The 12864-nt window shown below is 38.7% G+C and overlaps 1 protein-coding gene across 1 annotated transcript in view; it reads right to left on the reverse strand.

Annotated features, from left to right (window-relative positions):
* MEIS2 (Meis homeobox 2) overlaps positions 1-12864 on the reverse strand; it is a gene marked incomplete at its 5' end in the record, with an annotated part of 207097 nt that overhangs the window by 144091 nt on the left and 50142 nt on the right. The window contains 1 exon segment of the mRNA NM_001133677.1: positions 305-450. Within this exon segment, the coding sequence (NP_001127149.1) occupies positions 305-450 (146 nt within the window).

Below are 12864 nucleotides of genomic sequence, written 5' to 3' on the forward strand. Positions count from 1 at the left end.
GGTTGCTGTTGCATTATCTGAAGTTGCTCTCATACTTTTAGCATAAATAACAAATTTACTTATATATGCTGTTTAGGGTCTTAGATCATTTTAAATAAAGTCCATTCCCAGCTTCTTAAAACAAAAAACCTGCTACTTTCTAGAGGGTGCTCTTTGGATGGTAATAGTTGATTAAAAAAAAAACTTAACTACTCTATTAGTCATCAGATTTCAAGAATAAGAAAATAGGCACCTTAGTGAGACCGTATAACTTGCTAGCAAAACAACAAAAACTATTTTTTTTTTCTCTTTCATCTTGACTTACTGTGAGATGCTGGAAGAGCCATGCTCTCATGATATTTGTTGCTACTTTGGGGAAAATGCCTCTTTTCTTCTGGCGTTTTTTGTCCTTATCCGGATCATCATCGTCACCTGTACCAGGTGAAGCTACACTGTTGTCTAAACCATCCCCTAGTAGAAAGAAATAAAAATACATTAGAGAAAACATCGCAAGGGTGCCAACAACAAGTGCAGCTAATGATGAGCTCAGCTAAGCTTGTTGAAAGAAATCCATTAAGCGAGTATATTCTCTTTCATTAAAGTATAATTGGAGACACAAATATGTAAAAGACAAAATTAAACCAGGCCTCTTCAAATGTTAATTTTGTGTGTCTCACACTTGCCCATATCATTAATTCAATTATAATTGTGCACTTGACACAGTGCAGTAGCTCTTTGTCAATTATGGAATCCAATGTGGGAAAACCGCCATCAGAAAACCCATTCAGTGGAAATGCATCCCCATGCCCAGAGTGAACACATACTGTAGGGTAATCAAGTTAAATGTTCTGTAGTCTATATATTCTAGGCTGCCTGCATAGGTGACAGTAACTGTGTCACTGTTCATTGCACATAACGCACTGCCTGCTCAGCCCCTCCTAGAGCTGTCACCTCCTAAGCACGCACATTCGACACTTCTCATACGACCCTGCAGTCGGTATTTGCATGACATGAAAACTTTTAGCTCTCTGCACCACTGATCATTATCACGAAAAAAAAAAGATACACATCAAGGTAGGGTGCTCACTTAATCAGAAGTTTCTATCAACATCTTTCTCTTCTGTGCTTTTCTCTGGCATTAATTGTGCATTAGCAAAAATCATTTACTTTTAACAGTCATAGTTATTTTTTCTTGCCCTCCGGCAAAAATGCCTTGAAAGCCTGCCTGGAGGGCATCTAAATTATGTATCTGAAAAACTCTTCTGGCAAGGCATTGCAGGACCCCTACTTTCTTAAAATTCATACGAGCACGTCTTCCTGTTTTTGGGAAGGCATCAATCAAGAGCAGCAATATATGCCATATCCCTACATTAATATTTGAACTAATAACTTTAAAAAAAGGAAAGAAACAAGACCCGACTTGTGGCATAATCAAATGCAAAATAAATGAAGAATACGGGGACAGCACTGGGGCTTTATAGATGGCTGTGTTTTCCTTGCACATCATTAGCCTGGAGCCACACGAAAGAGGAAAACAGAGAAGTGGAGAGTTTATGCTCCCTGCTGGTGTTTAAGAAGCCAGGGTCCTGGAAGGACATCTGGGAATTGCACTGAGATGGGGGTTTTTGTAATTTAAGAATAGACATTCATTAGCAGTAAATGCCATAAATCCCATGCTAAGTAAAAACCTTGTCCAAGAAAGCCTAAAACAATAAACTCTGTGCTCAATGTAGCCTGAGCTGGATGCTCTGTAGCTTTCTGAGGAATACTAGAGATCCATCAGCTCATTCCCAGACCTGCTCCCTCCTCTCGGACTGTGCTACAGCACAGCCACTGGGCTGCTGCCCACTGGGCCACTTGCCTTCTAACTTCTGGGTCTGCTCTGTGGGCTTCCCTGTACCTGTTCTTTTCCTTTCTTGCCAAAAAACCCTCAACCTTCTTTGACCAGAGAAGCAGAAAAGCTACAGCAAAGAGCTGGCAGATTAATTTTATTGACATTTCCATTTTCACTGCAATGCGATACCCTCCATCACATGGAAGAGATGACCCTCACTATTTACAGACTGACAGGCCACTTCATTACAACCACCCTGCCCCAAGGCAAAGCAGCTCCCTTCCATCTGCCCAAACACTAGAGCATGACCCCGAAGTTGCTGTTCTCTTTTTCTTTGCCTTCTGTTATGATAAAAAAAAAAGGGACCCCATATAGTCAAAGAACGAATCAGTATACAGCAAAACAAAAGGCGTTTGACTCTTTCAATACTGGATATACAGAGTCTAGTTTTCATCTGTCACCCTCCCTGCACACCCATGTACACTGGAGTGTCGCCTGGACAAGGAGACACACACACATACACGCACACCCAAGCTCGTGCAGGGACACGTGCACACGCTTTCCACCATGCCAAGGAACTGCTGCAAGGCAAATTCTCACCCACACTAATGGCTTCTGACTGCTCCTTGGCAACCCTAGCATTTTAACCTGGGTGGATGTGCTCTCCAAAATACAGACACTGGAGCGATCTCATCAGCTGTTCATGTGACACAGATGGAGAGTGGCTATTAGGAGCCAGGCAGTGGGCCTTGGGGATCTGAGGTGCTGTTCTGTAGCCTGAGGCAATTTTGAAAAGCAGTACCCGGAGATGAGGAAAAAAAATCCACACTGCAAGTGCAAGTTTGAAGTCAGTCAGTCTGTCTGTCTACCTACCATGGATAAAGATATCTTTGTCTGTAACATGAAATCTATGTAGGCTATCTGAATGTACATTTCAGATAATGTATGTATGGAATAATTCTTCCTTCAATGTCTTCCAAATATAAAAACACACTCTGTAAACAATGCCTGTGTGTATATATTTCTTTCTAAGCACATATGGTTTCTGTGTATATGTTTAAGCTGAAATTGTCAGGATTTTGTTAAAATCTCATTTAGCTTTTTTTTGATAGATTTTTGAATGCACTTATTTTAAAAGGTTAATGGCTTAATCGAAGGAAGTTCAACGAAAAAAGTCATTTGCCTTTTTAACCCAATCAATGACCTTAAAAATGAGAGACAACATTTCCACAGTGCATCTTTTCTTTCTTAAAAGCAAAGAGGGCTGGTAACACCTTCAAACTATATGATTCACTATATTTAGCGCAAGAAAAAATATAGCTAGATTGAGCATCCTTTGATGACTGACTTAAACTGGAGAAGACAGGAGCATCACATAAATTTTAATATAAAGCAACCCGTTGTATATAAATGTAAAATATTTGAATTTAGATCCAGTGTAACAAATAATTATAAACAATAATGTGTCTAGTTTTGTATTAATGACTAGATACTAGACACAAAATTTTAAACTAATATATGTTTATACCTCTATAAAAAGAGGAAGTTTCCTCTCCCAAACACAACAATAAATATAATTGTTTTTTTCCTCCAATGGACTGTAGACCAACTCCAGCACTGAGAACTAACAACAGCATAACGAAAATTTTTGAAAGACAACTGTGTGAACTGCAAACTAAAATAAAATTTTGCAGCTGATGCTAGAGTTAGTAACTCAACATGGATATTGGTGGGGTTTTTTTTTGTTTTAAGGCTGTGTGTGTGTGTGTGTGTGTGTGTGCATGTGTGTGGTTGTGTGTATAAGATAGTTGGCAATCCTTGGCACATGTGCCAAATGAGTTTATGTGCTGAAAAAGGTATGTATACCAGCATAAATGCACTTGCCAAATGAGGTAAGGAGATAGCATCTGAAGTTAGGATTCAAAATTGTGGAATCCTTGAGGGCAGTAACTGTTTCTTGCTTATCTTTTGATTATGAGAAGATACCTCCATGCCTGACTCAGAACAGATAACCAGTGATTGTCGGTTGGGTGAGTAAATGACTGAACTTAATGAGCTTATGCAAGGGCCCTCCCCACTTTTTGCCAACCCCCACGGTGGGGCAACTGCACACATTATATACCTAAAGGGTGAAGGTCTTGTTCCTCTGGAACAGCTGAGTGGGTTACCTGTGTGCACACAGTAACTTCTAAACATGCCAGGAACAGAGCTTCTTTGAAGAGCTGAGTACCCACAGGGCTTTTTTGCAGAGCTAAACCAAAGGCCATTCCATCAGCATTGCCACCTCTGATGATGAAAGGCTATATAAAGAAATACTGGGCATGCTTCTTTTGAAAGGTTGCTAATCCCTTGACCAAGGGCATAGTCTAAGTTTTGGGTAAACATACTCAAAATAAATGTGCATTAGTGAAACATATTGTGTGTGACCATGGAAAGGAAGACTCAAAGCCTGTGGACAGATAAATCTGAAGTGGATTAAATGATCAGAGGAGATTGTTAAAAACACAGGTCCCCAGGCCTCATCCCAGACCTACTGATTCAAAATGTCCTAGGGCGGGAAAAAGGAATTTGTAATTTCAACAATTCCTTGGGTTTGCTTATGCAATCAGAGTAGCACTGGTGCTTTAACTGGCTTTGGGAAGCCACTGACTAGATTACCTAAATTGAAATGAGCTGCAGCCCCAGGAACAGGTAGGTAATTAAAATCCTACTTTACTCCCATGAATGAGGTTAGCAGCCACAGTGAGTAACTGCAATCTGGCCTGGGCCTTATTCACTGTGGGAAAGCCGTGGTGTTCTAAATTCCCATCCTAGTCTTCTGGTAGTAAGAGTTAAACAGAAAGAAAGAAGCTATAGAACATTGGCTCTGTGCATTGGCACTAGCTAAAAAATTGTGAGAAATGCAAATTCTCAGTCTTAGCTGAGACCTACTGAATCTGAAACTGTAGGTGTGGGGCCCTGTTAATGATCCCTGCAGGTGGGTCTGATGCCCACTCCAGCTCGAGAACCACTGCCATAAAGCACAGAGAGCAACCCCTTGGTTTGCTGTCCTCCTTTGTTGTTGTCTGAAGGCCTGAATCTAATCCCTGGGTCCTCCTCCTGTCTTAAAACTCTGAAGCATTTTGAGAGCATCTCTAGCTGGATTTACACCTATGCTCTCAAGGAAGTCACACATGCTTTCCTTAGCTGAGCAGATTATGCTTAGAGCACGACATTGCTCTGGTAGGTAGCTCCAGCATACACCTACTTAAAAGAGCAATAATGAGAGTGTCTAACTGCAGGAAGCTAAATCCTGGGATACCATCGGCATCTGGGTGTAGGCAAATATCCATATCCATAGCTGTGTATCCACTGAATCAAGGAAGAACATCGGCACACCATGAGAGGATCCTCAGATGATTGATTCTAAATTCTAGTGCTAGAATTGATTCTAAATTCTAAGTTCTAGACCAGGCTTAATAGTTAAATATGTTCATACAAAATATATGTGCACCTGGGATTACAAAAAGATTTAAAAAAGATAAAAAAAAGAAAAGAAAATTCTCATTCATAAAATTCATGGTCATAAAAACGACCTAGGCAGGCTTGGCATGGTGGCTCATGCCTGTAATCCCAGCACTTTGGGAGGCCTGTTTGGGAGGATTGCTAGGGCTTGGGAGTCTGAGACCAACCTGGGCAACATAGTGAGACCCTCTCTCTACAAAAAATTAGCCAAGCGTGGTGGTGAGCACTGCAGATTGAGGTGGGAGGATGGCTTGATCCCAAGAGTTCGAGGCTGCAGTGGGCAGTGATTGCACCACTGCACTCTCACCTGGGCAGCGGAGTAAGACCCTATCTCAAAAAGAAAGGAAAAAGTCAACCATCCAGGCAAAAAGATTCATCTTTTGGCATATTGCTTTATTCCATTTAGCCAAAAATCTATCTGTATTTTGAATATCAAGTACATGATTTGGAATTAAAAAATGATAAAAGCAGTGATGATGTGCTATGATGAGTCTGATACCACAGGGATGTGGCCTTCTTCCTCCTTGTCTTATCAGAAAAACATTGCAACAACCAAGACAGTCCTAGTCCAGCTTCTTCTACTTACCCCATCCCCGCCAAAACTGACATTTACCATTGAGGAAACTGAAGCCAGGAGATTAAATCCTTGCCCAAGATGCCACAGCTACACATGGTCAAGGATAAATTGGAGTCCAGGCATGGCAACTTCAAGTCAGTGCTACCACCACTGGTATTCTCACATTAACATTGTAAATTATCTTTTACTTTTCAAAGCATCACCTTGTCTGAACACTGTTATCGATGGCAGATCCAAACAATGCTTGATTCTACAGGAAAAGGTCTAAGCACAGAGAACAGATTAGTTCTGGGGCCCTGGGGTTGGGACTGAGCTAGACCTGGTCCAAGTTGGCTTCAAATAGAAATGTGCAAACTCTTCTCCAGAAGCCAGCCAGTTCCTGCAAGAGCTTTAATTATATTTGAGACTCAGAATTTTCATAACTGGTTTAACACAGTCCAAGTGAAGACTCTGACATGGAGAGCACCGGACTGCCCTCAGAGCCCAGAGATGCTACCAATATTTGAGCCTACTGTCCATGAAGTAGGATCTCATGGGCTTTGATGTCATCACTGCGCAGTACTATTAAACACTTCATAGAGCTGTGATTACAATGATATATTCACATCTTTTAAAGTCACTTTTTAAAAGATAGAATAATGCTTCTGTGACATTTGGCACACTGTCGAACACCTAAAACTGACCTCTCAGCCATGTCTCTTCAGAGAAATAAGACAAATTAATATGTATTTGGTTAACAGTACTGGTACTTCTTTTAGGGAACTTGTGGTACATTATTTAATTGTCATTTCTCCCTAGTTCTAGACCAGGTTTAATAGTTAAATATGTTCATACAAAATATATGTTAAGGAAATAAAGAATGATAGCTCATCTGGAGGAACAAGACTTTTTTTCTGTCTCTTTTGTAGCAATAAAAATTTACCATATTCATTAACATTTTCATTTTGCACAATGTAAGTTCACTAATTTTATATATACACAAACATAGGTAGACAGATATCAATATTGATATCTTCCAGACAACCCATTTCCAGGAAGTAGGTATACTTATGAATATAAAGATACTTATATGTGTTATGTGCTATTTTAAACCTAAATTTATATAAATTAAATTGTCACTATTTAAAATACTTCAATTTGTGCGCAATTATTGAAATATATTTGTAGATGAACTTAATGTTTTTGCCTATAGTCAGATACATATATACATATACATATGCAAATTTCTATAGTTTGTAGGTGTTTTCAGTAACCAGTTCTCTACCTCTAGAACACTGTCCCCTCCTTTTTTTTTTTTTTTTTTTTTGAGATAGAGTCCTACTCGCTCTGTTGCCAGGCTGGAGTGCAGTGGCGCAACCTTGGCTCACTGCAACCTCCACCTCCCTGGTTCAAGTGATTCTCCTGCTTCAGCCTCCCGAGTAGCTAGGATTACAGGCGCGTGTCACCACGCCCAGTTAATTTTTGTATTTTTAGTAGAGACGGGGTTTCACCATGTTGGCCAGGATGGTCTGGATGTCTCGACCTCATGATCTGCCCACCTCGGCCTCCCAAAGTGCTGTGATTACAGGCGTGAGCCACTGTGCCTGGCCCGTCTCTTCTTTATCCACACTGCTGTCACTTTCATTATGACCATTACCACAAGTAACTTCCATTGGGTACTTGCAATGTTCCAATCCTTATTTAATCTTCACAACAAATGAATAAAACCATGTCCATTCTACAGATAAGAAAACTGAGACACAAAGAAATTAGATGACTTGTCAAAGGCCACACAGAAAGTATCCTCCAAAGCCCATGCTCACCTCCTCTATTCCTTTTCTCAAGCTGCTGGGAGAAGAAGATGTGAAGGGTGAAGCTAAATTCTGGATTTGACCTCTCTGCTAAAGAAATAAATGCCAAGAGAGAGGCCCTATATGTTCACATTTATGTCCTAGAGAGACACTGGATGACAGTACACTTAAAATTAAATATGAACCGAGAAACAAGCATCTCATAATTTTTGCACAGATGAGTGTATCCAATATGAGCCTACCCTTTATCTACAGGCTTATGATTACTTCCTGTGGATCTAAAGCTCAAATTAAATATGATTTTGAAGCAGAAACATCTGCTGAATTTTAAAGACTTTTCTGAGCCAAGGGATCTTTCAAGATTCCATACCTTTAATCCTTCCTGTTGGCCTTGAATGCCCTTTCTCTTCATTTTTCTTTCCTCCTTTCCCATTCTTCTTTACTAGCAAACTCCTATTCAACCTTTAAAACTCAGTGAAAAAGGAATCTCCTTCATAAAGCTTTCCCCAGCTCCCATTAACAGAGCTAGTGTGCTATGCTCTCTACTTCTTCAACAGTTTGTTCTTACCTCTGTTATTTACTTTTCTTCTTGCAATTTATCTGTTTACTAGTTTGTCTGTGAGCTTTTACTAGTTTGTCTGTCTGTGAGCTTTTGCGTTTCTGATTCCCAAGCCCTGAGAAAGAGTAAACACTCAAATCTTAGTGAAATGTACAGTTTGATAGCAAGAACCTCTAGATATATTAATTAGAACCTGATGAGAACAAATCTGCTTTGAAGAAAGTGCCCAGAAAAGAGATTCCCTGGCTTCTAGTAGTCACCAAGCCTTAGGTTACCTCCCTCCACTCTCCCTGCCCTATCGGCACTAGGTTATCACCCACCCAGTGTTTCACTGTGTGCATATATGCAGAGATGATGTGAGACACATGTCATATACTGCTTATAAAAATGGTGCTCCATCTCAACTCTGCCCTATTCCAACAGGGAAGAGAGAGTGCTAGGAGAGAGGGGACTGCCCACTGCCCAGCTTGTTTGCGTTATTCAGAAACATTGCAGTTAAAAATGAAGTATAATGTAGTAATGGAACTGCAACACACAGTATTTTATGGACTAATTTTCCGTCATCACTTCTTTATGCCCTTTTCCCCTTAAATATGGTACTTTGAAAACAGGGTTACAACATACTAAGAGCCAAAAGGTATTTTCTTTCAGTGGTTGTCAGGGACTACCTTCCAAGAGTTTAATTTAGGGCATCCCACTGAGAAACCTGCATCAGGATTTCAAATGAGATTAAAAAAAAAAGAAGAAGAAGCTTTTGCCTAATTCTGCTTTAGAATATAGCCTTGCAAAACTTGCTTTCCAAAAACCATCAGCAAAGTAAATTTTTTTCTACATGCAATTTACCTTTTTTTCACATCAGATCAGTTGGGGGGAGGGGGCTGTAGACCCAGAAACATGGGGAGGATGAGGGGCCAGCAGTGAGACCTGCTAATTACTGATCTCTTTTACTCTCCTGCTGTGCTTAACTGTCCGGACATGTTAAAGTGAAATTTTTCTGTGATTTTTCAAGTGACTAGCTCATGGCCCGCTAGCATGGAGGGAAGCAGAAGAGATGAAATGCTTTCGTTTACATGCAACATTTACTAACTGTGTGGGTTTTCCGACATTAAAGAGAGGACAGTGACCCAGGCCACCTTTTTCACACTCAAAAGAGCACTGAAAAAACAAGTCTTCATCGGCTTACCTCAGGCTTTCCTGGTCCTGAACACCCTCCCCCCGGGGTATGAGCAGAAAGGCAAAAAAAAGAGGGGATTTTATGCTCCTTTCTCTTCAACTTTTCAGGCGGTATAAGCAGCATTTAGCAAATTCAGCCCCAAATGGCTCCAAATGCTCAGAGCTGCAGGGGCTCATTCTTTGTTATCCTCCCTCTATTTACACAGGATTTACGCAGGCTCTCCACTGAAGAGACCGAAAGCACTTCCATTCTTACTGGCTTGGCCAGCCCAGACTGTGGCCGCCGCAGCTCCACTCAGGCCTGGGATGGGAGATTTCTACAACCTGGAGAAGGCAACAAACTGCTCACTAACTCAGTGATCCCAAGACAACCTGGCTGGTACAGGCAGCTGCAAAGCAGACAGGCCTGTAGAGATGAGCTAACCTTCCAGAAGAGAAAGGAAAACCCAGCCAAGGCTGTGCAAATGTGCGTCCAGAGACAAATAACATGCACTTTAAAATATGCATCTATATGATATAATGGAAAGTGGTGGGTGAAAAAAAAAATTCAGACTGCAGCTTGGATGAAAACCACTTCACCCACTGGTTGGAAAAATAAAGTGTAAAAACAGACAGATGGACACATATGTAAATGTGGCTGTGTTTTAGGCTTTAGCTGGCAATGTGAGTGTCGTAGTATAGTTTTGCACGCCTGTATTTTCCATATCATGTTGAATCCTGTTAACTGTTGAACAGAAACATCCTCATACTGGTCCTTGACCAAATCAGTCCCCTCAATTTACCCGTTAGGAACCATAAAATGGCTTTGTTTATTGACTGGAACAGTCTAATGCTTTATAGCAGAAGAGAATGAAAGCTTCCAACACTTTTAGCCTATTCTTCACTAAATGTGGTTATTCTTGTTTAAAAAAAATATATATATATATTTAATTCATTGTCATTTGAAATATATATATATTTTGCTTACCAATTTTAAAATATTTAAGAAAGGATATCTGTTCTCCTAAGTGTCCCATTGAATTCTCTAAAGGATACTGACTGACTCTAGTAGAAAAGTATATTCCTTTGCCATTATAATTCAGCAGATTGCTTAATCTCTGTGGTGCAGGATAAAAGAATGTACTTGTTACTCAGTTACCTGATAAGCACATATAAAAGTACAGAGTATGTTCTGAAGTTATTCACAGTACATCATAATAAAGCTCTTCTGGGCACTCTAATGATTCATTTTTAGCGATCTCTCAAATGTCCTTTTCCACAGTTAACACTCAGATTTTATTAAGGTAGAAAGCAGGGACAAATGTCCACTCAAGTCCCAGCTCTCAAATTTGACTCAACTTGCACTACACTACCTAGAGCTAAAGCTTTTTTTAATGTTCTGTTCACCTCCCTAGAGTGGCATTTCAGCTAACAGAGTTCACAATCCTTCAGCCCTAAACACAGAAGGCTGCTATCTTCAAGTCATCCTAGGAATGTGCCAGATACCATCATTTCCCTCCTGTGATACAAAGAACCAGAAAGAGAGCGAGACCAAGAGAAGACCAACCTGATCAAGTTACCAAGAGCCCAGAATGCCCCTCTCAGGAGGTTAATCTTTGAACCGGTAAATGTTATAATTAGGAGCCTTGAAGTTGGGCTGAGGCTGGCCATTGAAATAAAGACCCTAAAAGAGAAAGTATGAATGGATCCCATCTCTTTCACCTAATAGTTTGACACAAGGGTCATGGTTTTTATGGAAAATTATACAAAAATGAGTTGTTATGATATATGAGTCTCATTCTCACATCTCCTACGGAAGAAAAAAGGTGGTCGGAGAGATGTGTCTTCCCAATTTCACTTAGCTATGTTTCAGTACAAATTGTGAAAATTATGCAAATAACAATTTTGGCACCTTTGCTAGAGGAAAACATTATTAAATTATGCTCTAAGTATTTTGTCTGCTTTAGTAATTACTCTCATGTAACTGTAAATATAAATAGCTGTTATTCTGTTTAAATTTTTAATCATGCAAAATATTGTCACACAAAATGTCCTTCTGTTGCAGTCTAACTGGGATTTTCTTTTTTAAAATATCCATATTTAACTGAAGTGGACTATTTTTAGCGTTGTGAAGTGTTTTAGTAAAGATAGCTGGCTAACATCTCTGAATCAACAGGTCTTTCAAGGAAAGATATGGCCTTTATATTTGCAAAAAGAATTTCCTACAAAAGGCCGTTTATATAAAACACATTTTTAACATTTTAAACCAAAACTAGAATATAATTAGTCTGCTTCCAAGAATGTATTAACTACATCAAACCTATACTATATGTTTTAGTGTAGATCAATAATAACTATAGGATTTTCTAACTTATTGTCTCTTTTGTCATACTTTAATATTAAATGAAACATTAAATGTCAACTAAGTATTTACCAATAATAAAATTTGTTGGAAGAAATAACAAAAAAGCAAAGTTCTATCTGTAACAGAAATTATTTCATTCCATTTTTAAGAGTCCTTACTTCATTATCAAGTTTGCTATCTAAAACAAAAATAAGACAATACATTTTTATAACATAAAATGTTTGATCAGTTTTAATTCCTAAGATGATATTGCTCTGTGAATTTATATCAGCAGATATCATTTCAAAGAGCAGAACAACAAAAATGAAGGTTTTTTGAATATTTCTTCCACTTTGCCAACTATTGTAAAATGAAAACAAAAGAATATTTTAATAAAAGTGTAACTTTGAAACTTTGAAAGTTAAATAGTGTGAAAAAAACCCACAATAACTCTTTATCTTAAAAGATAGCCGTCTCTATAATAATAATGTTAACTAAGATAACTAGTTAGAGATATATATCAACATGCCCTTTATGAAGTTTTTAGGAAGCTAGTGACAGTTACCTATAGAAAAAATGAACAATAGTATTATGGAGTTGATAACTGGTTTTAGGTGAATACTTTTTAAACCATTAACACACCAAATTTGGAACATATTTGTTAGCTATTAGAAAACTATATTTTGAACATTTTTTCAAAGAACATTTTCATACAATAGAGTTTCCTAATCAAACTTTGAATTTTTGTTTAAGAAGTTTATAAATTAAATTGCTAGCACTTTAAAAGTAAAACGATGCATTCAGATATTCCATTTATGATGATTGCTTTAAATAAATGTAGTGCCATTATTTGAGACCAAGAAGATATGTTTTTGTAATAGAATGCAAACGAATATCTACAACATACACATAATAGCCCTAGAGAAATAAATAACGTGGCTGCTTAATAAGAATAATCTAAGATAGCACAAGTTGATCATTCTTCATATAGCCTATATAGTAAAGAACAGCAGACACTGAGGCCCTATAAAGTACATGGAAAATGGAAAATGACTGCTAATGGGTGTGAGGTTTCTTTTGGGGTGATGAAAATGTCCTAAAATCGGCTGTGTTGATGATTGAACA

The sequence above is a fragment of the Pongo abelii genome, chromosome 16 (assembly GCF_028885655.2).
Source record: "Pongo abelii isolate AG06213 chromosome 16, NHGRI_mPonAbe1-v2.0_pri, whole genome shotgun sequence".
NCBI lineage: Eukaryota > Metazoa > Chordata > Mammalia > Primates > Hominidae > Pongo > Pongo abelii.